This window comes from Corella eumyota, chromosome 1, assembly GCF_963082875.1.
Source record: "Corella eumyota chromosome 1, kaCorEumy4.1, whole genome shotgun sequence".
Taxonomy (NCBI): Eukaryota; Metazoa; Chordata; class Ascidiacea; order Phlebobranchia; family Corellidae; genus Corella; species Corella eumyota.
This window is the reverse complement of record NC_137490.1, coordinates 2,453,904-2,479,311: the sequence shown is the minus strand read 5'-3', so window position 1 is coordinate 2,479,311 and position 25,408 is coordinate 2,453,904. Positions and strand designations below refer to the sequence as shown.

General features: G+C 27.7%; 5 protein-coding genes across 5 annotated transcripts; 4 read left to right on the top strand and 1 right to left on the bottom strand.

Moving 5' to 3' along the window:
* Nucleotides 1–712: 712 nt before the first annotated feature.
* LOC145756045 (uncharacterized) lies at nt 713–3,869 on the top strand. Its single transcript, XM_082572283.1, has 7 exons — nt 713–809; nt 1,791–1,878; nt 2,050–2,185; nt 2,585–2,706; nt 2,882–3,017; nt 3,179–3,288; nt 3,556–3,869. Exons 2-7 carry the CDS (start codon nt 1,862–1,864, stop codon nt 3,662–3,664), a joined length of 630 nt encoding a protein of 209 aa, XP_082428409.1. The 5' UTR covers nt 713–809; nt 1,791–1,861; the 3' UTR covers nt 3,665–3,869.
* LOC145764006 (transmembrane channel-like protein 7) lies at nt 3,690–10,072 on the top strand. Its single transcript, XM_082575568.1, has 14 exons — nt 3,690–3,693; nt 3,816–3,897; nt 4,349–4,506; nt 4,700–4,785; nt 5,353–5,498; nt 5,830–5,977; nt 6,088–6,410; nt 6,796–6,925; nt 7,273–7,370; nt 8,217–8,423; nt 8,730–8,885; nt 9,347–9,425; nt 9,508–9,578; nt 9,788–10,072. Exons 1-14 carry the CDS (start codon nt 3,690–3,692, stop codon nt 9,864–9,866), a joined length of 1,767 nt encoding a protein of 588 aa, XP_082431694.1. The 3' UTR covers nt 9,867–10,072.
* Nucleotides 10,073–11,705: 1,633 nt separating this feature from the next.
* LOC145763436 (uncharacterized) lies at nt 11,706–13,275 on the bottom strand. The gene is made up of 4 exons (XM_082574880.1): nt 13,035–13,275; nt 12,861–12,945; nt 12,681–12,777; nt 11,706–12,559 (listed from the first exon to the last, which is right to left on the bottom strand). Exons 1-4 carry the CDS (start codon nt 13,076–13,078, stop codon nt 12,045–12,047), a joined length of 741 nt encoding a protein of 246 aa, XP_082431006.1. The 5' UTR covers nt 13,079–13,275; the 3' UTR covers nt 11,706–12,044.
* Nucleotides 13,276–18,269: 4,994 nt separating this feature from the next.
* Nucleotides 18,270–20,365, top strand: LOC145764057 (scaffold protein ILK-like). The gene has a single exon (XM_082575625.1). The coding sequence runs from the start codon at nt 18,470–18,472 to the stop codon at nt 19,811–19,813; it is 1,344 nt and encodes a 447-aa protein (XP_082431751.1). The 5' UTR covers nt 18,270–18,469; the 3' UTR covers nt 19,814–20,365.
* Nucleotides 20,366–20,450: 85 nt separating this feature from the next.
* Nucleotides 20,451–23,500, top strand: LOC145764058 (proteasome subunit alpha type-4-like). Its single transcript, XM_082575626.1, has 6 exons — nt 20,451–20,667; nt 20,920–21,112; nt 21,476–21,564; nt 21,922–22,052; nt 22,274–22,396; nt 22,998–23,500. Exons 1-6 carry the CDS (start codon nt 20,574–20,576, stop codon nt 23,157–23,159), a joined length of 792 nt encoding a protein of 263 aa, XP_082431752.1. The 5' UTR covers nt 20,451–20,573; the 3' UTR covers nt 23,160–23,500.
* The last annotated feature ends 1,908 nt before the right edge of the window (nt 23,501–25,408 follow it).

Genomic DNA, 25,408 nt, shown 5'->3' with positions numbered 1-25,408 from the left:
TTTTTGTCGGTTTCTTTTGTTCGGGTTCCAAGTTTTCTCCTTTTAATGTTGATTCATTATCATGCATAGATTTTGAACTAAATGTTGCGTTAAAATAATAAAACATGAAAAGGTTATAATTAGAGCTTTTTAACAATTTTTCTACCAAATAAAGTGCAATTTTTACTTTTCTTAACAAGATTTTGTTTAATATAAAATTTAGAAAGATGACCCTATACCATGCAAAGACAAACCTTAATATATTGCAATTGCAAAAAAATATATTTGAAGGTTTAACATGCAATGTCGTATAATATCAATGTGTTAATGACAAAAATTGTATTAACAAGTATGAATTGTAGCATCAAATTAGTTAAAATGTTTTACTTTTATATCATTTGCAGTTTGGTCATAGTCTAATAGGCAAGGATTTAGCATAACAAAGTTAAGTCATGCAAAAGCTACAAAAAGCAAAAAACCATTTAAGAAAAGCATAACAAACATGCATTCAGCCATATTGTTAAAAATGTTTTAGTATTTTAGTTTTTGGAAATTTTCTGAGTTAAATTAAGAATGTGCAAGCAAGCATTTATTTTATCAGCAAAAAATTAAAAGCAGAATTTTTTTTTAAATGTATATAGTATTAGTTTACAGCATTTTATAAATGATCTTTTTTATTTTCATTTTAAAAATATAATTTACCTTAATTTTTCCTCCTCAGATTTTGGTTGATCTTTCAAGGTATCAAAATCATTGTTAGGTTTATCCTTATCTCCATCAGGAATAGATGGGATGGGTTGCTCGAAAACATCTGACGTCTATTCTAATAGGTAGAAAAATATTAATAAACAAAATAATAGTCAATTTATTTTAACCTAATGACCTAAATATAGAGTAACCTTTGTTACCCTTATCCAGTCTAGATAGAACTTTAGCAATTTAAGATATTATTAATTATATTTGCCCAATATTTAATCTGTTAATTGACTTTGGCATGCTAGGAATTGGTACTGCTTATAAGAAACAGTAGGAATCAAACCCCAAACCTCATGTACAAATATACTTACTGGATTTATAAAAACTGCTTCTATGTTAATCACTTCATCTGATCCTTGATTAGCTCTGCTTTTTGTCGGTTTCTCTTGTTCGGGTTCCGAGTTTTCTTGTTCTGATGTTGTTTTATCATCATGCATAGATTTTGAACTAAATGTTAGAACTTTTTACTAAATAAGGTGCAACTTTAACTTTTCTTAACAAGTTTTGTTTAATCTTAAAAAGCATAATGTACAGATTCTTTAGCCAAATATTAAAAAGACAATTTTATACCATGCAACGACAAACCCTTATAGATTGCAATTGCTGAAAAAATATATTTAAAGGTTTAACATGCAATGTCGTATAATATCAATGTGTTAATGACAAAAATTATATTAACAAGTATGAATTGTAGCATCAAATTAGTTAAAATGTTTTACTTTTGCAGTTTGGTGATAGTCTAATAGGCAAGGATTCTACATAATAAAGTCAAGTCATGCAAAAGCTACAAAAAGCAAAAAACCATATATGGAAAGTTAAAAAACGTTAAACATAACAAACATGCATTCAACCATATTGTTAAAAATGTTTTAATATTTTAAAGCTTTTCGAAATTTCCTAAGTTAAATTTAGAATGTGCAAGCAAGCATTCATTTTATCAGCAAAAATTAAAAGCCGAATTTTTTTTGTTGTATTATTTTATAGCAATTTCTAAATGATCTTTTTTATTTTCATTTTAAAAATATAATTTATATACCTTAATTTTTCCTCCTCAGCTTTTGGTTGATCTTTCAAGGTATCAAAATCATTGTAAGGTATATCCTTATCTCCATCAAGAATAGATGGGATGGGTTGCTCGGAAAGGTAAATTATATTTTTAAAATAAAGATAAAGAGATCATTTATAAATTGCTATAAAATAATACTGCATTTAAAAAACAATTCTGCTTTTAATTTTTGCTAAATTTTTACTTTATTTAAATAGTTTTTTTAATTATAACCCTTTTATGTTATATCATTTTAACCCAACATTTAGATCAAAAGCTATACATGATGATAAATCAACATTAAAAAAAGAAAACTTGGAACCCGAACAAGAGAAACCGACAAAAAGCAAAGCTATGAAAGGATCAGATGAAGTTATTAACATTGAAGCAGTTTCTATAAACACAGTAAGTATATTTGTAACTGTTTTATTTATTTTATTGTGTGGTCAAACAAAATTTTACTTTGTATTTTAATTAAAATGTTGTTGTGTAAGTATAAACAAACATATTTTATTTTTATTGTGATGTGGATACCAACAACATAGTGTAGTGGTAAGAACACTTGGTTTCAGTACATGAGGTTCGAGGTTTAATCCCTACTGTTTCTTATAAGCAGTACAAATTCCAGGCATTCCAAAACCAATAAACGGATTAATTATTAGGCAAATATAATTAATGTTATCTTAAATTGCTGAAGGTATATCTAGACTGGATTAGGGTAACAAATGTTACTCTATATTTATGTCATAAAGTTAGAAAAAATTAAACAATTATTTTAATTATTAATATTTTTTCACCTATTAGAATAAAACGTCAGATGATTCCAAGCAACCCATCCCATCTATTCTTGATGGAGATAAGGATATACCTTACAATGATTTTGATACCTTAAAAGATCAACCAAAAGCTAGGAAGGAAAAATCAAGGTAAATTATATTTTTAAAATAAAGATAAAGAGATCATTTATAAATTGCTATAAAATAATACTATATTTAAAAAACAATTATGCTTTTAATTTTTGCTAAATTTTTACTTTATTTAGTAAATATTTTTTTAAAATTATAACTCTTTTATGTTATATTATTTTAACCAAACATTTAGATCAAAAGCTATGCATGATGATAAAACAACATTAAAGGAAGAAAACTTGGAACTTGAACAAGAGAAACCGACAAAAAGCAAAGCTAAGCAAGAACCAGATGAAGTAATTAACATGAAAGCATTTACAATGAACTTGGTGAGTTTGGGTGACATTTTGTAACTGTTTCACAGTTTAAATTTATTTGAAGGCTTCTAAGTTGGATATTTAATTTTAAATTCTTTCTAACTTTGTTCTGTATTTTATTTGGTTTATGTTTAAACAAATTTTGGTTATAATTTAAGTTTTTTACTTTCTAGTATAGAAATGCTTCCATTCTAATTTCTGAAAATAATGAGGATTTGACTTATAAGGATTTTGAAAAAATAAAAGATATGCATATACCTATGAGTGAAAAGAAAATGTTAAGGTAAGTTATACTTAGGTAGAAAATAAAAAAATCAATCTCTACTGACCTCATGCTGTAGCGCCTTCGAGTAAGGCGCTATAAACTGTATGAACTCCTGCTGAGCTAACACTTAATCAGCAGCATAATTACCGGGCAATTATATTCTATAATATCACAAACTGCTAAAGGCAACTCGAGACTGGGTCGGAGTAACTGATGTTACTCTATATTAAGATTTTTTTTTTAAAACTAAAACTCAAAAAATTTAATTTATAAAATTTATTTTAGACTCGAGCTTTTAAAGAAAAAGGGAAATAAACGGAGGATTTTGAGAACAAAAGATATAGTTCCCATACATTATGTACTAGTTGTAACACTTTACCGTATACCAACTTAAATTTAAAAATCAAAACAATTCAAAAATGGGTTTGATTTATTCATGTAAACATTATAATCAGTAGTTTGATTATTATAAACTAGTAGTTTATTTATTTTTTCTTATATTTTTACTCAATAAATTTTTGTTTAAAAATGGAAACGTTTTAAAGTCAATGCCAACGAGGTTTTTAGACAACTGCAATTATGGAGATCTTCTGTTCATGAAATTGAAGGTAAAAAAACTAAATTCATGTTTATTTAACTTACCAGCAGCGTGGTGTAATGGTCCAAACACTTGCTACACCACTTGAGGTCGTGGGTTTGATCCCCACTGTTCTTTTGCTGTATCGTCCTTGAGTAAGGCGTTATGAAGGGTATGAACTTCTGCTGAGCCAACCAACACTTAATAAGCAGCTTAATGATTGGCAATTATAATGTATAATATCCCAAACATCAGTTACTCCGACCCAGTTTCGAGTTGCCTTGGCAGTTTGGGATATTATAGATTATAATTGCCCAGTAATTATTCTGCTGATTAAGTGCTGGCTCAGCAGGAGTTCAAACCGTTTATAGCACCTAACTCAAGGGTGCTGCAGCATGAGAGCAGTGGGGATTGAACCCACGACCTCGTGGTGGTGTAGGAAGTGTTCTCCCACTACACGACGCTGCCGGTTAGATATTCATTTTAACTATTTGTATTCAGGTCGATTTGGAAATGGTGTTCGTTCATATTTCTCTTTTTTACTTTGGCTGTTTATCCTCAACTTGTACATTTTTATCCTCATCTTCTGTTTTATTGTCATACCAACTGTCAAATTCAAAGTCAACCTGGATTTCTTACTAGTTTTCTGAATAGTAGTAGTAAGTTTCCAATTTATAACCATATAAACTGTATAAAGCAGACCATTTTAAATGGGAAATAAAAGGGTCCATTTATTGTTTACTTTTTATTTTAAAAATAAATTATAAGGTACAAATATTTTAAAACTTATAAAATGGATTTTATTAAAAAATTTTAGCTAAAAATTGATGTTGAATATTTTTATTAATTTAGTTGCCAGTGAATGTAGGTATAATCCTTTTAATGATAGCACACCAGCCTCATCCTCACAACAACTTATTTGGTGGTTTAATGGGCAGGTTAATATTTTTTTTTATGTGTTTAACCTCGATGTGGAAAGGTCGCCTTCACAACTTTCACGTAGAGTAACAACTGTTACGTCGACCCAGTATCAAGTTGTCTGTCGCAGTTATAAGCTTCTGAAATATTGGCTCAACAGGAGTTTATATTGTTTATAGCGTTTTACTGAAGTTACCACATTGTGAGAGATTTGGTAATCAAACCCAGCATCTCATGTAGTAAAGACAGGTGTTCTGACCACTGCACCTTACTGCCAGTTTGTTTTAGTTGTTATATTTTTGCAAATACTTTTCAGTAGCCCATATAATGGTATACATCTCCATGTAATGAAACCTATTTTATGATATAAATATACTATGTGTGAGCATGACCAGTTTGTAGATCCACAAGATAAATAAAACTGCTGTTCTTGTCATTTTTTGTTGGTAAATATAGGTTTAAAATTGCGAAATTATTATGTAAATTAAAATCCCTAACTGTAGGACAAACTATTAACTAGTTAAATATAAAGATTTGTATATTAAGCATCTCTAAATATTGTATTGAATATTCTGTTTTTTGTGCAGGGTTTTATGGAAAACTCTTTGTTTTTTTATGGATATTACAGAATGGAGTCCCTAGAACTTGATAATTTTACCTACAATATACCACTTGCCTACCTACTTGTTGCCCTTGCTTACTTTTCTTTAAGCATATTCTTACTTCTTAAAAGGTAAATACCTGCTTTTGGTCCTAATTTTTAATTAAATGATTTTAATTGTTTTTATTAATTTTTTTATGAAAATTTTAGTACTATTCATTTTAGAATATTTTACAGTAATTTTAATTAATTACTGAATTTTAAAATTATATTTGTTCCAAACCTATCAATTTCTGTAGCAATAACATAGCACTATAGCATGAGAGCAGTGGAGATTGAACCAAGGACCTCATGTATTGGAATCAATTATTCTAATCACTACACCTTGCCACCAGTTTGAAATAAAATGATCAACATAAATGTTATTTTTTAATAAATATTAACCCAAAAATTTTTGTTTTAGAGCTGCGAGTGGATTGAGGGAGGCATTAGTTGAGGATGATGATATTTCTACAACTTTCTCCAATAAAGTTTTTGGAGGATGGGATTTTTGTATCTTTGATGAAAACACAGCAATACTGAAAAACAGTTTGCTTAAATATGAACTACAGGTACGATAGAACTAACGTGAAACAGGCAAATATTTTATTTTAAAATAATTTCGACTTCCCACATCGAGCATAAAGATATATTTAAAAAAATTAAATTTAAAAAAATTTAGACTGATTTGGAAGAAGAACAAATACGTGAAATGCAAAAAAAACGCACTAAAACTGAAAAAAGGATTTTGTACGCAAAAAGGGTTTTAATCAATTTTGTTGTCCTCGTAATCCTTGCTAGCTCTCTGCTCGCCATCTTCTTTGCCTCTTCATCTTCTTTGAACAACACATCTAATAATGATATTACCTTTTTGAATTTGTTGGAGAGATATTCGCCTTCGATTGCAATTACGGGAACAAATTTTCTTGCCCAACTGCTGTTTGCAGTTTTAATTCGGTTCGAAAATTATACTCCAACGTTTGCAATTAAAATTACTCTGATAAGGTTGGTTAACAAACTTTTAATTTTTTTGTTCTGTGTTTATTTATTTATGTTTTTTTATCCTCGATGTGGGAAAGTCGAATGCGCGACTTGAACATAGAGTAACATCAGCTACTCCAACCCAATCTCAAGTTGAATAGATTATAATTGCCAAATAATTAATCTGCTGACTGAGTGTTGGTTTAGAAGTTTATACCTGTTATAGCACCTTAATCAGAGGTGCTACAAGATGAAAGCAGTGGGGATTAAACCAAAGATTCAAATACAGTAAAGCCAAGATTAGATTTATATTTTTGGGAATGTAATTTTTTGCTGGGTTTTTAATTTAAAGACTTGAAACTTTTTATAAAATCGTTTATATTTAAATACAGTAAAATAATTTTTACAGGACAGTTTCACTAAAACTTGCATCGATTGTGTTTTTCTACATTGTTTTGTACTTGCAAGTGAATTGCACTGATCACAATATTATTACAACACAATTTGATTCCACTTGCAATTACTGTTCAAACCTACCGGTAATACAACTAGTTACATATAGAAAATTCTATATAAAAAATAAATTCATAGTAAATTAAAATTTTAACGTAAATTTTGTGATTTTAAGTTAGCAATATTCTAATTTTTTGTATTAATAATACTTGATGTTGGAAATTTAACTTAAACTTAACATTAAGTTACCCTGTCCCAGTCTCGAGCTGCCTTTGACATTTAAGAATTCTTAAATATAATTGCTTGATAATTAATCTGCAGATTGGTTTGCATATTCTACTTAAGGACACTATAGACCCTAAAAGCTTATTAACTTATGACATAGTCTTTTATTTTTAGTTTATTTTTATGAGTAATCTAACTATTATTACAGTGTTGGGAGAGTTACCTTGGACAAGAAATGTACAAGTTAACAGTTTTGGACTTCTTTGTGGTAGCAGGTGTCACTTTATTTGTCGAGTTTCCACGAAAGTAAGAGTTTTAAGATGCTTTGTATATTTGTTTTAAGGTCTAACTGTGGTAATAAAGCTCTATTTATCTGCCTTAAAATTTTATTTTAAAGATATCTTTATCCTCGATGTGAGATTATCATTGTGCGACCAAAACATAGAGTAACATCAGTTACTCTACTCAGTCTTGAGTTGCCTTTTAGCAGTTTGGAATATTATAGATTATAATAGTCCCTTTAATTATGCTGCTGATTAAGTGCTGGCTCAGCAGGAGTTTATACCATTTATAGAGCCTTGCTCAAGGGTGCTACAACATGAGAGCAGTGGGGATTGAACCCACAACCTCATAGTGGTGAAGCAATTGTTCTTACCAGTACATCATGCTGCCGGTTTGTCAATTAAATACGAGTATTTATAATGAATGCTGTCATATTACCTATATTTTTATTTAATTTTAAGTAATGTTCTGTCTATTTTTCAAAATAATGTTCTGTCTATTGTGAACACCCAAACCATTGCATGGTAGGTTTCTTTTGTTTATATTTATTTATCTTTGATGTATAAAGGTCGAATTTACAACCTAAACATAGAGTAACATTCATGCTTTAGCACCTTAATTAAAGGTGTTACAGCATAACAGCAGTGGAGATTGAAAACAGGACCTCATGTGGTAAAGTCAAGTGTTTTAACCACTATACTACACTGCTTGTTATTGGAAATATTGTTAATTATGAAAATTCTGCATTTTTAATATTTTATATCATTTTTTTGTATTTAGAACTTGGTTATAGTAATCAATGTTAATGTTTATTTATTGTTTGACGTATTTTTTGGTCCATTTAGTAAACTTAAAATAACTTTTTTTTAGGATTGGGGCATTTTTTTCCCCACTTCTTCCTGTTGTCGTCGTAATTAAACTTTTCTTGCTCTTCTACCTAAAAAAACTTACCCTGATTTACAATTGTCGCCCAGCTACAAGACCTTACCGGGCATCTCGCAGTGGAACCTTTTTCTTTATTGTTTTGTTGGTTGGTTTCGTTGCTGCAATTTTGCCAGTACTTGTGAGTGTTCAGATGTAAGTATTTTTAATTTTTGTGTTTATAAAAATTTATTTTAAGGCATCATGAGTCCTTTAACTGATTTTTTATATATATTTATCCTCAATGCGGGTAGGTCGATTTTATGACCCAGACAAAAAGTAATTTCTGTTACTTCAACCCAGTTTTGGCAAAATGTTGCGTTTTATTTCAAGTTTTATATTTTTTAAAAACAACTAAAAAGTTTCTACAAATGACTAACGAAAAGAAAAATGAAAAAAATTTCCTAAGTTTGTCAGTGTGTAAGGATATGAAGATGTCTTCACAGGTTTTTTTTTTCTTAGGGTTTCACCGAGCAGGGATTGTGGTCCTTTTAGAGGTTTGGAGTCTATGTATAGTTCTGTACCAAATTCAATTCTAACTTTGCCGAATGCAGCGCAAACTTTCTTTTCTATAATTGGCTCCATTCAATTTGCTTTAATTGTTCTGTTTATACTAGCGTAAGTTAAACATTTAATAGCTTATTAAATTTTCTTGTTTCAATTGTTTTTTTGTCAATTTTTTTTTTGTTTATATCTTTATCCTTGATGTGGAAAGGTCGAATGCGTGACCTAAACATAGAGTAACATCAGTTACTCCGACCCAGTCTCAAGTTGCCTGTAGCAGTTTGAGGTATTATATAGATCATAATTGCCCAGTAATTATGCTGCTAATTAAGTGCTGGCTCAGCAGGAGCTCATACCCTTTATAGTGCCTTACTCAAGGGCGCTACAGCATAAGAGCAATGGGGATTGAACCCATGACTTCCTGGTGGTGTAGCAAGTGTTCTTACCACTACGCCATGTTGCAGGTTTGTTAAAAAGTTATAATTTTTTAAACCTTTTCTATCTGTTTTTTATCTACACGTGAGTTTAATTTTTTTTAAATTATTGTTGACAAGAAATATATTCTTAAATATAAGGTTGGTGGTTTATTATTACGTTGCTTTGGCTGCTGCCCTTAGAACAACAAATCAAAATTGTAAGAAACGACTTATTAAGGTAAGTTATAAATTCAATACATTCATTAACAAAACTTATTGTTTTATTTCATTTTTTAATTTCGTAATTTATTTTTTTATAGGAGGAGAAAGATAAACAATTTTTGCTCGCTCAAGTGAAACTTCTTTCGTCCAATCAGGTTCAAGAACAACTGTAAGTTTTTTTTTTTTAGATTACATTTTTTTTTGCAGATTTTTTGCAAATAAATAAAAGTGTTAGAAAAATATACAGTACAAAATACATTATTGCAACAAGCAAAATGACAATTTCAATTTCTTGATTTAAAACATATTATTTGTACACAAATTAGTACTGGGTAAAATAGCAAAATCTTAAAATTAAATTTAAAATTGTTCGTTTAGAGTTTTACCATCTGCCCTAAAGCGACACAAAACCTCTCGTTTTATCCCTCATGAAAATATAGCTTATGAGGATGATTAATAAACTTCAATCAATTACTGACAACTTTACTGTAAAAATGATTTTTACCTATAAATTGTTTTAATTAACTGCATTTGCCTTTCACTAACTTTTGCTACTGTAATATGCTTTATATCAATCTTGTGTGTGATGTTGTTACCTAAGTACATTGCTCGACGAATAAGTTTTTAATATAACTTTACCCTTTTTTTGGTTATTTAAGTTGAATTTTAATATGGTGTCTCATAAATATAATATGGAAATATAATATGGTCTTATAAATATAATATGGTGTCTTTTAAATAGTTATAATATGGTGTTTTATAAATATAATATGGTGTCTTATAAATAGTTATAATATAGTGTTTTATAAATATAATATGGGTTTTATAAATAGTTATAATATGGTGTCTTATAAATCTAATATTGTGTCTTATAAATATATTATGGTGTCTTATAAATCTAATATGGTGTTTTATAAATATAATATGGTGTCTTATAAATATAATATGGTGTCTTATAAATTAAGTTATGATATAGTGTCTTGTAAATATAATATGGTGTTTTATAAATATAATATGGTATCTTATAAATAGTTATGATAAAATGTCTTATAAATATCATATTGTGTTTTATAAATATAATATGGTGTCTTAAAAATATAATATTGTGTTTTATAAATATAATATGGTGTCTTACAAATATAATATGGTGTTTTATAAATATAATATAGGTTTTATAAATAGTTATAATATGGTGTCTTATAAATTGAGTTATAATATGGTGTCTTATAAATCTAATTTGGTGTTTTATTAATATAATATGGGTTTTATAAATAGTTATAATATGGTGTCTTATAAATATAATATGGTGTCTTATATATTCAGTTTTATATGGTGTCTTATAAATCCAATATGGTGTCTTATAAATCTAATATGGTGTCTTATAAATATAATATGGTGTCTTATATATAGCGTTTTATATGGTGTCTTATAAATATAATATGGTGTCTTATAAAGTGAGTTATAATATGGTGTCTTATAAATATAATATGGTGACTTATATATTCAGTTTTATATGGTGTCTTATAAATATAATATGGTGTCTTATAAATCTAATATGGTGTCTGATAAATATAATATGGTGTCTTATATATAGAGTTTTATATGGTGTCTTATAAATATAATATGGTGTCTTATAAATTGAGTTATAATATGGTGTTTTATAAATAGTTATAATATGGTGTCTTATAAATTGAGTTATAATATGGTGTCTTATAAATTGAGTTATAATATGGTGTCTTATAAATATAATATGGTGTCTTATATATAGAGTTTTATATGGTGTCTTATAAATATAATATGGTGTCTTATAAGTTGAGTTATAATATGGTGTCTTATAAACTTGATTTTACTTTATCAATGCAAGTTATAGTAGTTAAGTTGTTGTAGTTGTTAATAAGTTGTTAATAAGTTGTTGTAGTTGTTAATCAAGTTGTTGTAGTTGTTAATAATATCTTCAATTTTGTTATATTCTTATATTCTTTTAAACATCTACCTTTCAAATTTAAATTTTATGCTAACTCATGTTTTACAATTTGCTTGTTGTCCTAACAATTAAAGACACAATCTGTTACTAAGATTCAAAAAATATTTAAAATGCAGTGTTTTATATTAAGATCTAGATGTAAATTTTTTGTAAATAAATGCATTGCTTTGGATTTTATTTCATTATTAAAAGCATGTTAGAGGTTAGTTAAATAAAAAAGGCAAAAATGTGTTAACAAATCTTTTAAAAAATAATTTCTGCAATTTTTTTTTAATTTTGTAATTTTTACTGTTAGATATTGTTTTTTGATTATAAGTTTTTGCCAGACAGACACGAAGATGTATATTGATATTTATGTAGTTTACAGCCTATTAGGATAGCAGATTTTTATGAATAATATTTTTTTTCCATAAACAAAATTAATTTTAGTTTAATAATTTTATTACAAATGTTAATGATGTTAATTTTTTTGTATATGAATTCACAACATTTAATTACCTATTTAATTACAGAATAATTTAAAATACAAAATTATTAAAAAAACAAGGAACATTAATAGTCTAGGACTTTTTGTGTCTAAAGCTTTAAAATAAAAACAATTTGCTGCGTAAGTCAAAATTATTTATTAATGATGAACTCAATTTTGTTTTGTTACAACCAAATACATGGAAAATATGGTTGTTGTTGTTTTTCGCGTATTTCTTCCAATAGTGAAATGCCGTGTCGTTTAAGTAGTGGAAAGCCGTGTTGTTGTTTTAATATCATTATTTCTCCCAACCTAATTTCTTGTTTCACGACAGATGCAACCCATTGTAGTTTGTCAACTTTTGTGTTTGGGTCAAAATGTTGACATAAGTTAGCACTGCATCGAATTAAAGTCATTGCTGTTCGGTTTGCGTTTGTATTAGTTAGTTTTTTAGCGAAACTAATTATGTTATCGATTATGACTTCACACTCATCAGGTTTCGGTTGAATTATACTTGTCATGGCAACAATCTCACAGCACATTTCTTTTGTTTCTTCCATTTTATTCATCTCGTACAAACATTCTGCGATTTTGAGCATTGTTTTTATGCGTTCTACTTCTGTGACGTCATGAAGAATTTGATCAAACGTAGATTTAGCTTTGGAGAAGTTTTCTGATTCCATAAAATGTTCGCTCAATTCTATACAAAAAATTTAAATGCAAAATTATAAGAATTTAAATTTAAATACACTTTAATAAATATTTGAACTCGTATTTCACTAAACGCATAACTTAGAAAAATTTTATTCTGTTAAACAAACCTTTGAGCCGTTGAATATTGAAAGTATTTATTCTTTGTTTTTGTGTTGTTAATGTTTGCATTCTTGTTGTGAGTTGATCGGCTTGGTTGTTGTTTGGCTAAAATTACGTTTCGAAATTTTAAAATATAAAATTTTTATATTAAACATTTTTTGAACGCAAGAAAAAAAGTATTAACTAACCTTGTTTAATTGTTCTATAACTTGTTCTAAAGTTAGGTTTCGAATTTGTCCCTTCGCTCTGAAGACTTTTCGACAAGTGGGACAACTAAAAATTGTAATATGATTTATAAAACACTATTTTATAAATAAGTAGAAGCACGTAATTGCCAAATTTTTGTTAAATGAAAAACTTACTTTTTTTTAAACTTATAAATAATTGATCCAAACAAATCTTGCATAAATTATGTCCACATGGTAATATCATTATCGGTTTTTTAAACGTTTCCAAGCAAATTGGACAATCTAATTCGGATATTAGTTGACTATTCATTGTTTTTTGTTTTATCTATATTATTTAAACCTTAGCCTAAATGTTTAGAAACTCCTGTGGCACTATCTCAATTACGTTAGTAAGTTAATAGAAGCCTTACACTGTGGTAACATTCAATATAGAAAAAACGTTTTGTAAAAGTGAAACGTGTAAAGCTAATTTAGATTCATGACCATGACAAAAACTTGCTCTTTTACTCTTTGCTTCTTTATTCTCTTTTATTCATTTTTAGCACAAACAAAAATATTGTAACCTGCTATGTAACGCTTCGATAAATTACAATAAATAACTTCGAAAGAACAGAAATTTAATCTTGCGTAACCTTTAAGCTTTTCTTTTCTAAAAAAACTTAGCTTTTAAACTTCAACTCAATTACATGTTTTATAGTTTAAACTTTATATTTCTTATATACTATAGAATATATTGATTGTACCTTTATTTTTCATGTCTAATAAATATAGTAACTCTAACAATGGTTGTAGCATCGCCTTTTGTACAAAAAAAGTAATACTTTTTTTAACAATATTTAAGCCTATTATGTAAAAGTCAATTAATGTTTTATTAATTAATGTTAATGTTTATGTTTTATTAATTTCAATTAATGTTTTTATGTTTTATTAATTTGGTATATATCATCATTCAGCTATGTTTTTAGTATTCAACAATAATGTTAAATATTTACAAGGGTGATGCTGAGTTATATGTTATAACAAAAATGTTTTTTTAATATCTTAATTTTATTAACATTTATAGCATATTCTAAAAATATTATCACAATAAAATTTTCAATACCTTGCAAAAAACAATTTTAAAAATTGTTGGAATATTTATTAAAAGTATGAAGTTGAGTTGAAAATTTAATTAGCAACTTTGTTAAAATATTTTTCATAACGTAAAAGTTTTTATACGAAGAGAAAAATTTTAGTTTTTAAATTTATTGGGGAGTTTTTTTTTCTTTTTTTATGAAACATTTTTAATTTTTATAAGAAGGAGAAAAGTATTTGTACATTAGTTACTTTTTTTAAACAATTAAGCTTTTAAGTTTGCTTGAATTATAAATTTAATTTAATATATTTATAATACTTTAAAAACTGATTGTTTCATATTAATATATTTACACAAAATATCAATATAAAATAACCAAATAATTTCAAACCATATTTAATTTATCAAAAAAATTAAGTTTAACACTTTTTTAATACAAAATATATAACTTTAATGGGAAATTCAACATTATAAAATGAAATACAGTTTAACATTATTTAAATTATTGATTTAAATAAAATATTCAATAACTATACGAATAAAATTTTAATTTTTTCCTTATGTTATTGTTAATGAATAACTAAGTTGGATTTGTTTTGTGACGTCATAATAGTTTTATGTTTAATTAAGTTCAGCGACCTCGGTTAAACATTTCGAAGCAAGTTTAATACTTTTATTTTTTTGATCACTATTTGGCCAGTCTGTTGCCTTACCATATACTTTAATTGCTTTTAAATAACAATTTTCGGCCTCGTTATACAGTTTCATGTTTTTATATGCAACACCCATATTATGGTAACATATACCAAACACTTTATATAAACAAGCATCGTCGTTTAACTGGTTTGACATAAGCGATATCGCTTCTTTGTAAACTTGCACAGATTTGTCGTAATCACCGATTTTACTACAACATGTACCGATATGTTTTAAACACCAAGCTTCATTCACACATTTCTTTACACGATCAGCGTTAATTGTTGTCTTAATTTTCTCGCGTATTTCTTCCAATAGTGGAATGCCGTGTTGTTCAAATTCGATTCGTTCAGATTCTCCCATCGACTTAGCTACTTCTTGCATGGCCCATGCAACCCAAGCTAATTTGTTAACTTTTTTGTTTGGGTCAAAATGTTGACATAAGTTAGCACCACATCGAATTAAAGTCATTGCCGTTCGGTTTGCTTTTTTAACTGTTAGTTGTTCAGCAAAACTCTTTATGTTATTAATTATGACTTTACACTCATCCGGTTTCGGTTGAAGTGAAGTTGTCATGGCAACAATCTCACTGCACATTTCTTTCGTTTCCTCCATTTTATTCATCTCGTACGAACATTCTGCGATTTTAAACATTGTTTTTATACCTTCTACTTCTGTGACGTCATAAAGAATTTGATCGAACGCCGATTTAGCTTCGGAAAAGTTTTTTGATTTCATGAAATTTTCTCCCAATTCTTAACAAACAAAAAAATGTTGATCCAAATTTAGAGAAATTTAACAAACATATTAAACAAATATATGTATGTGTTTAACTATTAACTAATTATTCAACAAAATGTAATTTTTTTAAACAAACCTTTTAGTTGTTCAATTTCAAAACTATTTTTTCTTTGTTTTTTTGTTGTTAAATTTTGCATTTTTGTTGTTAGTTGATTGACTTGGTTGTTGTTTGGCTAAAATTGAATAGTTAGTTTTAACTATTTTTTGATTTTAATATTTAGCATAATTTAAAGAATTGCAAAAACTTTGAAAATGCACTTTTTCAGAATTTTTTAATCTAAAAAAGCTGTAATTGGTACAAATATTTACTAAATTTATTTATTTCGTGCTGATTTTATAAGTTAAAAATATTGTTTACAACCACCTTACTCTATGTACGTTGTGTATGTCGTTTAAACAGGGTTTAAATTAATAATTATTGTTAATTAACCTTGTTAAGTTGTTCTATGACGTTTTCTAAAGTTCGGTTTCGGGGAAGTTCCTTTGCTCCAAATGTTTTTCGGCAATTAGGACAACTAAACATATTTATAATTTAGTTAGGCTATAAGGTAAATAAAGATTCTAGTCAGATATAACTAATATTGTTATTAACATAACACTAAAAATTTTTATTTTATTATCTTTTATTTTATTTATTTTATTTATTTTGTTAAAATATCAACTAACCTTTTATTTAAACCCCCAGGTAATTGATCCAAACAAATCTTGCATAAATTATGTCCACATGGTAACATCATTATCGGTTTCTTAAACGTTTCCAAGCAAATTGGACAATCCAATTCGGCTTTAACTCGGCTATTCATTGTTTTTAATTTCAAAAAAATATTCTTTACTAACAAAAAGTTAAAACTGATGCTATTAACTTAATTTTAATGTTTTTTTTTAAATTGTAAGCTGGTGTAACATTAAACTAAAAACTCCTTTATATATAATAACAAAAGTAAGGATTTACTTCGCGTTGATTGGTCGACTTTGTTTGTCATATACTTGTGTTGTAGTAGTCGTATATTGTTTTAGCACTTTAACTTATTTGGTTGCCTGTCTTCTCGTTTCATTGTTTAAACCATGTTATGTACACATCAGTACTGCGTGGTGTCGTCCAATGTTTGCCAAGTTAAAAAATTTAATTAAAATATTTTTCATTTTCTTTTTCATGGCATTATTTTAAGCGACATATTCTCAGATTTAGTTGAATTTAAAGTGAAATGCAATTGACCAAATGCCACATTAGGGTATATAAATGAAACGTAAAACTATCGATGCCATATTCAATATAAATCGCGTGATTTCTTAAATGTTTTCTTTATTTTTGTTTTATATATCTTGATTCTCGATGTGGGAAGGTCAAATGCGCGACCTAAACATAGAGTAACATTAGTTACTCCGACCCAGTCTCGAGTTATCTTTGGTAGTTTGAGATATTATATTGAAAATAATTGCCCAATTGTTATGTTGTTGATTAAGTACTGGCTCAGGAGGGGTTTTAATCGTTCATAGCAACTTACGTAAGTGCGGTACAGCATGAGATCAGTGGGGATTGAACCCACGACCTCATGTGTGGTGTAGCAAGTGTTCTTACCACTACACCATGCTGCCGGTTTAAATTAATAAATTTAAAATTAATAAATTAATAACTTTAAAAAAAAAAAACAGTTTCAAAACCTCCTTAATTTAACATTTTTTTTCTCGATAATAACAAGAAAACATTATTAAAAATTTTATCGATATTTAAAATAATTTCCCAAAAATAGTCAATAATTTTTACAAAAATATAATGTTACAACATTTTTTGTGGAAGAAAATGTAGGCCAGCAATTCTTATGTAGGCTAATAGATTGGATGTAAACTTTTATTTTTATACACACTTAAATTTTTTTTCTAAATTTAAGTAAATAATTTTTTTTTATTATTTTGACGTTTTGTAAGGTCCGGCTTCGGGGAAGTCCCTCCGCTTCGAACGTTTTTCGACAATTAGGACAACTTAAATTTATATTAAAAAGCAATTAAACGTTAATTTGTGGATGAAAAGATGTTAAAAATAAAATAAGGAAAATTTTGTTAAAATATCAACTTACTTATTATTTAAACCTACAGGTAATTGATCCGAACAAATCTTGCATAAATTATGTTCACATGGTAACATCATTATCGGTTTTTTAAACGTTTCCAAGCTAATTGGACAATCCAATTCGGCTTTAACTTGGCTATTTATTGTTTTTATTTTAAATCTAAACGACGTTACTTTAATTGTAAATACAGTCTATGTCAATTCACTTTTCTTATGGTAATTATACTTTTAAAATTACACAGTTTGAGACTTTGTTAAATATCGTAAGCTACAACAACACACAGCAAATATGTTCTCTATAAGGGAACAAAAGACAAGACGTAAAACTCAAATGAAGTGACTGGAAAAGTTTTGTATAAAAGTTGTGATAATAAATTGAAACTTTGCGAAGATTGTAATTTAACATAAGTGAAACACTGAAACTAATTAAGATTTTAGCCCAGATGTTATTAAAAATTCATACTTTATTGTTAATTATGTTTTAGTTTTTTTTGCATTAATTCAAATATATATTGTAAGCTATGTTATTTAAATTGTTTATGCTTAAATTGTTTTATTATCCATTTTCAGTTTGTTTAATTAAAAATGCTTAAAGGATGCTTAAAATTAATTTAAATAAAATTTATGTAAATTTTTTCCCTTTCACATTGAGGATAAATACCAAAATTTAATATACTCGTTATTATGGTTGATTGCACAATGACGTAAGGAAATTGGAATAAAACATCGAATAAGGTAAAAACGTTTGAAACCAGAAATTTTAGTTAGTTTATAACATTGCGAATTAAATTAAAATGCCTAAGTATTAAATAAATTAACTTCTGTTTTGGTAAGTACTTAGTAAGCAACAAACGAGAGGACAGACTTGCTATATTTAAATTGTGTCTTAAACTTACAGTCAAATATTTTTCAGTTTGTAATTATTTTTTAAAAACTTTACGCGTCAGACTTTGCAGTCAATTTGTAGCCATGAATGACATATTTAGCCATTGCAAAGATGGCAATTTAGTTGCTGTGAAAGTTTGGCTGGACAACACGGAAAATGATCTAAACCAAGGGGACGATCATTTGTTTAGTCCCTTACATTGGGCAAGTCGCGAGGGTCACACCCATATCGTTGATATTTTAATCACACGCGGGGCTCGAATAAATGCGGCCAATATGGGTGACGATACCCCCTTACACAATGCAGCACAGATGGGGCATCTTGATATTGTAAAAAAACTGATTCAGTTGAAATCTGATGTCAACGCATTAAACGAGCATGGTAACACACCGTTGCATTATGCCTGTTTTGGTCAATATGCTGCTGTGGCTGAAGAATTGGTTATGAATGGGGCATTGGTTACGATTTGTAACAAATACGGGCAAACACCACTTTCTAAAGCAAGACCTATGATGGCGAGAAAATTAACTGAGTCAGCGAAATCTCTCGGACAAGACTTGGAGGAGGTTGCATTTAAGGACACCGTGTGGAAGGGAACAACAAGGACCCGGGCAAAGAACGGAACACTTCGGCATGAGAATGTTGATCTTCGACAGTTAAACCTGAAAGGAAAAATTGCTGTTTCGCATTCTGGAGAAACATGGAGGGGTCGTTGGGGTCAGCAGGAGGTCATTACAAAGATCCTCAAAGTGCGGGAAATTACGTCAAGGAAAGCACGAGAATTTCATGAGGAATATCTTCGGTTGCGAATTTTCTCACATCCTAATGTTCTGCCTGTAATGGGTATAGTAAATGCACCGAAAACTCTTGCTACAGTCAGTCCTCATGTTATGGTTGGTTCTTTGTACAACGTAATCCATGAATCAACAGTGACTGTGGATCATACACGATCTGTTGAGTTTGCAACCGATATCGCAAATGGAATGTCGTTTCTTCACTCCCTCGACCCAATAATTCCTCGGTTACATCTTAACAGTCGACATGTGATGATAGATGAAGGAATGCAGTGTAAGATTAACATGGGGGATGTTAAATTCTCTTTTCAGGAGCCTGGTAAGCTTTATAATCCAGCTTGGATGGCACCGGAAGCACTACAGAGGAAACACGAAGATATTAACCGGAAATCTGCCGATATGTGGAGTTTCTCTATTCTGTTATGGGAGATGGCAACTCGTGAGGTTCCATTTTCTGATCTTTCGAACATGGAATGTGGGATGAGAATTGCTTTAGAAGGAATGAGGGTTTCTATTCCACCTGGGATATCTCCACATATCTGTAAGTTGATGAAGATTTGTATGAACGAAGATCCCACAAAGAGACCAAAGTTCGACATGATTATTCCCATCTTGAAAAAAATGGTCACCTAAGTTGTTTCTGTAAGTTGAAAAACAAAGAAATATACACACATGTATCTGCGCTCATTGTACTGCATTGTTTAGCCAGATTTTATTATTTGCAAGCATTAATTGACTTCTTAACAAAGGCCTTTTGACATTTTTATTGGGCTGTAAACTGTCCACTAGCTGCTATTATAATGGACCAAGAAAATTTAAACAATAGCCTACACAGTATTATGTATTGCTAACATGTTAATTAAATGGTTGTTTATAACACAAGCTTGTTAAATTTTTATAGCATTTATGTACTTCTGTATTAAGTTGTCCAAAAAAAAAAAATTATTATTCAACAATTAATAGATGTCTTTATTATTTTTGTTTTCTCCTAAATATTATATTCTTAAGTTTTATTCTTCTACTGAGTTTTTATCACATTGTTAATATTTTGTTGATGATATTTTTTAAAAGTATTAACTGCCCTTTGTTGTATATATTTTGTTACTATAAACATTTTGTTCATTAATGCCCTGTAGATATTCTAATCAAGACAATTTTATTAACAAATCTTACTTACTGCACTAGCTATTTTCATTTTATAATTATGTCGCATTGCTTAAAAATATCAAAACCCATATTATTTTACTTAATTTATCAAAAAATTTTACAATAATATATCCCGGTAAAAACTTTATTAATTCGAACATACTTGAATATCCATTAAACTTGATATTTTTACATTTAACACATAATACTCTTGTATTTGCAATAGGCGTAGAAAATTTAAGTTAAAATGTCGCGAAGATATGACTCGAGGACCACTATTTTTTCACCCGAGGGAAGGTTGTACCAGGTTGAATATGCCATGGAGGCCATTGGACATGCAGGTAAGGAAAATTCCCTCTTTCCATATTTCTATTTTATGTATATACCAACATTTTTTTAAAAGTAAAATTTAATGTTTTTTTAAATTCAATGTTATTTTTATAAATGTTTAGTTAAAAGTTTGCATTTCTATTGATATATAATTTTATTTTAAGGTTATTATTAAATTAAGGTTTTTTAGTATTTTTTAATTTCAATTTTTTACAATATCACATTCATTTAATGGCATATAAATATTATTTTTATTTTGTCAGGTACCTGCCTCGGTATCTTAGCCAATGATGGAATAGTTTTAGCGGCAGAAAAAAGAAACGTTCATAAATTGCTCGACGATGTGTTTTTGTCAGATAAGATCTACACGTTAGATGATAATGTAGCTTGCAGTGTTGCTGGAATAACTTCTGATGCTAATGTACTGGTAGCAGACCTTAGAAGAATTGCTCAACGGTAAATTTAGATTTTTTGTAATACCAAAGTTTTTACATAATAAAAATAATGAATATGTATGTACGTAAAATCCTTTTTTACCAAACGAACATTTTTTTAAAGTATACGAACTGTTATTTAAACTTTATAGTAATGTTTGGTTGGCTGTTTATAGTTGTGGTTGAAATGTGTTAATATGACTAATTTGTTATGACGATTACTCTGTACAATTTAATAATTTGAAGGTTTATATATTGTTTTGTCATTTGCATTTTTTTTGTACTAAACTAATTTAATTAGGATTTTGTAAAACTCGGGTAAACCTATTATGTATATAATAATGTTTTAATTTAAAATCTTAAAATTTTTTTTAAATATTTTTAGATACAAGTTATCTTACCAGGAAAGCATTCCAGTTGAACAACTAGTAACACACTTGTGTGATGTTAAACAAGCTTACACACAGTTTGGAAGTAAGATTTTTACTTTTTTAAATTGTTCCTAATATTACAATTTTTAATTGAAATTTTGTTTACTCCCTTCATATTGTTATAGTGGTTGTAAAGTAATAAAATTGCCTATAAATTTAAAGAAATTACAATTTTTTTAACATATTGTTGAACTTTTTTTTTCGACTTTTTGTTTTGCCAATGTATTTTTATGATTAAACACATAAAATTTTTTATCTACAAATATATAGGCTATTAGATACACTTTAGTTACAATATATCAATTACTTACATAAACTTATTTTTTCTTGATTAATTTTTGTGTGGATTTATGTACTGTAAATTTGCGAAAAATAACTGTGAATTTTATGATTTACTCAGGTCTTCGACCATTTGGAATCTCTATATTATACATGGGTTGGGACAAACATTATGGTTACCAACTCTACATGAGTGATCCAAGTGGAAATTATGGAGGATGGAAGGGAACGTGTATTGGAAACAATAGCCAGGTAATTTGATTTCAAACCTAGTATATTGTTAAATTTTAAATAAATTGAAATTTTAATTAAACCTCCTTTTTTAAATTTTAGCGTTTTTAACATTTTAAATAAAGCCAAATGTATCAAAACTTTTAACATTTTTTTTTAATTTTTAACAATTGTTTTATGCCTTCCTTTTAACATTTATATGAGTTTAAATTTTAAATTTGTTTTAATTTTTTCCTGTTTAGGCGGCAATTTCCATGTTAAAACAGGAATACAAAGAAGAAGAAACAACTCTGAACGATGCATTAAAACTCGCTGTGAAGGTTTTAAGCAAAACTTTAGACACAAATAAACTAACTTCTGAGAGGGTAGACACTTTTTTTTTTGAATAGTAAATATCTACTTTAAAAAAATAATTTTCTTAAAGTCATATATTAGCAATATTTTTTTATTCAAATATTGTTAGAGCTAGTGTCACTGAACACAAAAATGATTTTACCTTTAAATAATTTTACCTACTTTTAAGGTTAGACAACTTTAAAAAAAAATTAATATTACTTAAAAAAAAAAGGAAAAGGCATGTTTGTGATGACGTAGAAAGTTTTTTTATGTTAATTATTTTTCTTTTTTTTTTGAAAATTAAATTGTAAGTACCACAGACATTTTTTAAAAGTTCTAAAGCCATTTTATGATTCAGTGTCAACCATACTAACGTGCTATATACATCACTTACAAAATTAAAAAATTCTGTAACATAACACTTTAACTTTTATAAGGGAACTATCTATTCTCATACCTGTTGTATTGGTACACAAATAAAATAACTTTTTTTTATTTTAACATTAATCAAGTTCATTAAAATGAAACTTAAATTATATATGCAAATAACACCCCAAAAATTTTTACATTTTCTATATTTAATGAAATTACAGAACTTTTTTAGATTTTTATAAACGCTTTTATTATTAGGTTGAGATGGCAACTTTAACAAGAAAAGATGGAAAAACTGTTATTTCAATTTTAAGCAATGCAGTTCTGGATAAATTATGTTCAGAGTATGAAGAAGAAAAAGCTAAAATCGAGGCTGAAAAACGTGAAAAAGAAAAGCAAACTTCCTCGAAAAGAAAATAACAATTTAGACGAATTTTGAAATTTTTTGAAGTTGAAATTTAAACTGCTGACCAAAGCTAAAAAGTACGTTTTTTTCTGGCTAGAAAACTTGTTTTTTTCACCAAAAGTTCACTTAAAATTCACTGTTTTGTTTTTTATTTCAAAAAAATTCATTTTCTTTTTCACCCATTTTTTTTCTCTCAGTTTTGATCTCAAATTAGCACCTGAAAATCGTTTTGTTTTCTTTTTAATTTAGCAAAGTCTTTAAATCTACGTAATATCTATTACAATTGGTATCTTTATGACGTATTTATTGTAATAATGTTACTAAGTAAGCTTTGGTTGTGAATAAATTTGTGAACTTAAAACTTGGTATTCTTAATTCGATAAATTTTAGTGCAAGCGTTTTAAGTTGGACTATACATCTAAAATATTTAAAAAATTATTGACATTTATAGATTGTAAAAAAACCCACGAAATGTATTTGTTTTAAAAATAGGTTGGTTTGAACGTAAATCGTTGGCTGATTAAAGTTATTTTGCTTTAAGGCACCTACACCATTTTTTAAGTGTGTTCTCAAGTAAATTTTACCATTTGGATTATCTTAAAAAGGGTCGTACTGGAATTTTCTTAAAATTATTTTTAGTTGAGTTATATTTTGTACAGGATTTGCCGAGTCACATGACAAACACTTCTTAATAGTACAAACAATAACTAACTTTGATGTCACAATTCACCTTTTTCTGCGTAACAAAGTGAATAAACTAAACAAAAATTATTCCTTGGATTACAATTTACTAATTTTTTTACGTTTATAATGCTTTTATTAAAATTCTAACTGTATCACTAAACCGTCGGACGTTAAAAATACTTAAATGTTTAAAAATGGTTAAAGCACTAATAACGTATAACTAAAATATTTGCGAAAATTATAAATCAAAGACAGGTAAGAAAACCTTTATTAAAAGTTTGTCATTTTTCAAAACAAGAAAATATATATTTTTATACAACTGCGTTACCCTAACTAACAATTAAAATAAAGAAACTAACGAAAAACTCAATAAAACAAAAGTTACAACGTTTTAATATTACTCATATTTAGACAATAATACCCAAGTCGCCTCTCTTTGCAAGGATTATCATGACGTAATCAAATTACTAGGACCACCAAAGTACTTGCTCCTGTATCAGCCTTTGTCACTTTGGGAGCGTTTTGTTATGACATCAACATTGATTGTATTTGCAAATTGTATTACAATTTTTTTTTTACAGTTTCTAATTTTTTTTTTTACATTTATACGTTATTTAGCAATCAATTTCCATTGTCTTATGTAGCCTAGTGCGTGTGCTGTCGCATAGTGTTCCAAGTGTTTCGGATTCGAATCTAAGTAAAGATTGAAAAAAGTATTTTTGATAATAAAATTTATAATTACAACATTACAACAAACACTAATTTCTTAGATATGTCTGTTTATCCACACAGAACTGCACAGGTCCAATTAACGTGTTTACAAAATATTTTTTGAAAATATTAATATTTATAAAAATTATGACACTTTTATTAAAAATTTATGAAATCTTAAAAACTAAAATTTTATATTTAATTAGACGCGCATTGGCCTAACTAACATTCAAGATAAAACATTTTGCGAAAATTTTCAATAGAAAAAAAGTTAGAGCTAATTTTTATTTTGGGTTTAATTAGGTCACGTGATATTTTCGGCCAATTTTATGGCATACAAATTTAAAAAAAAAAATTTAAATTAAAAAATAATTGTTCTAATAGACATGCACAGGTCCAATTAACGTGTTTACAAAATATTTTTTTTAAATATTAATATTCATAAAAATTATGACACTTTTATTAAAAATTTATGAAATCTTAAAACTAAAATTTTATATTTAATTAGACGCGCATTGGCCTAACTAACATTCAAGATAAAACATTTTGCGAAAATTTTCAATAGAAAAAAAGTTGAAGCTAATTTTTATTTTGGGTTTAATTAAGTCACGTAATATTTTCGGCCAATGATATTGCATACAAATTTTAAAAAAAAAATTAAAAAAATTTAAATTAAAAAATAATTGTTCTAATAGAACTGCACAGGTCCAATTAACGTGTTTACAAAATATTTTTTAAAAATATTAATATTCATAAAAATTATGACACTTTTATTAAAAATTTATGAATTCTTAAAAACTAAAATTTTATATTTAATAAGACGCGCATTAGCCTAACTAACATTCAAGATAAAACATTTTGCGAAAAT

Coding starts and splice junctions, on each gene's coding strand:
- LOC145756045 (XM_082572283.1), top strand. Junction 2,186..2,584: donor AAGCAGTTTCTATAAACACA/GTAAGTATATTT, acceptor TTCACCTATTAG/AATAAAACGTCAGATGATTC. Junction 3,018..3,178: donor AAGCATTTACAATGAACTTG/GTGAGTTTGGGT, acceptor TTTACTTTCTAG/TATAGAAATGCTTCCATTCT.
- LOC145764006 (XM_082575568.1), top strand. Junction 6,926..7,272: donor ATTACTGTTCAAACCTACCG/GTAATACAACTA, acceptor CTATTATTACAG/TGTTGGGAGAGTTACCTTGG. Junction 9,579..9,787: donor AATCAGGTTCAAGAACAACT/GTAAGTTTTTTT, acceptor TTGTTCGTTTAG/AGTTTTACCATCTGCCCTAA.
- LOC145763436 (XM_082574880.1), bottom strand. CDS start 13,078: ATGCAAGATTTGTTTGGATCAATTATTTATAAGTTTAAAAAAAA. Junction 12,946..13,034: donor ATTTATAAGTTTAAAAAAAA/GTAAGTTTTTCA, acceptor TACAATTTTTAG/TTGTCCCACTTGTCGAAAAG. Junction 12,778..12,860: donor TTATAGAACAATTAAACAAG/GTTAGTTAATAC, acceptor ACGTAATTTTAG/CCAAACAACAACCAAGCCGA.
- LOC145764057 (XM_082575625.1), top strand. CDS start 18,470: ATGAATGACATATTTAGCCATTGCAAAGATGGCAATTTAGTTGCTGTG.
- LOC145764058 (XM_082575626.1), top strand. CDS start 20,574: ATGTCGCGAAGATATGACTCGAGGACCACTATTTTTTCACCCGAGGGA. Junction 20,668..20,919: donor GGAGGCCATTGGACATGCAG/GTAAGGAAAATT, acceptor TTATTTTGTCAG/GTACCTGCCTCGGTATCTTA. Junction 22,397..22,997: donor ATAAACTAACTTCTGAGAGG/GTAGACACTTTT, acceptor TTTTATTATTAG/GTTGAGATGGCAACTTTAAC.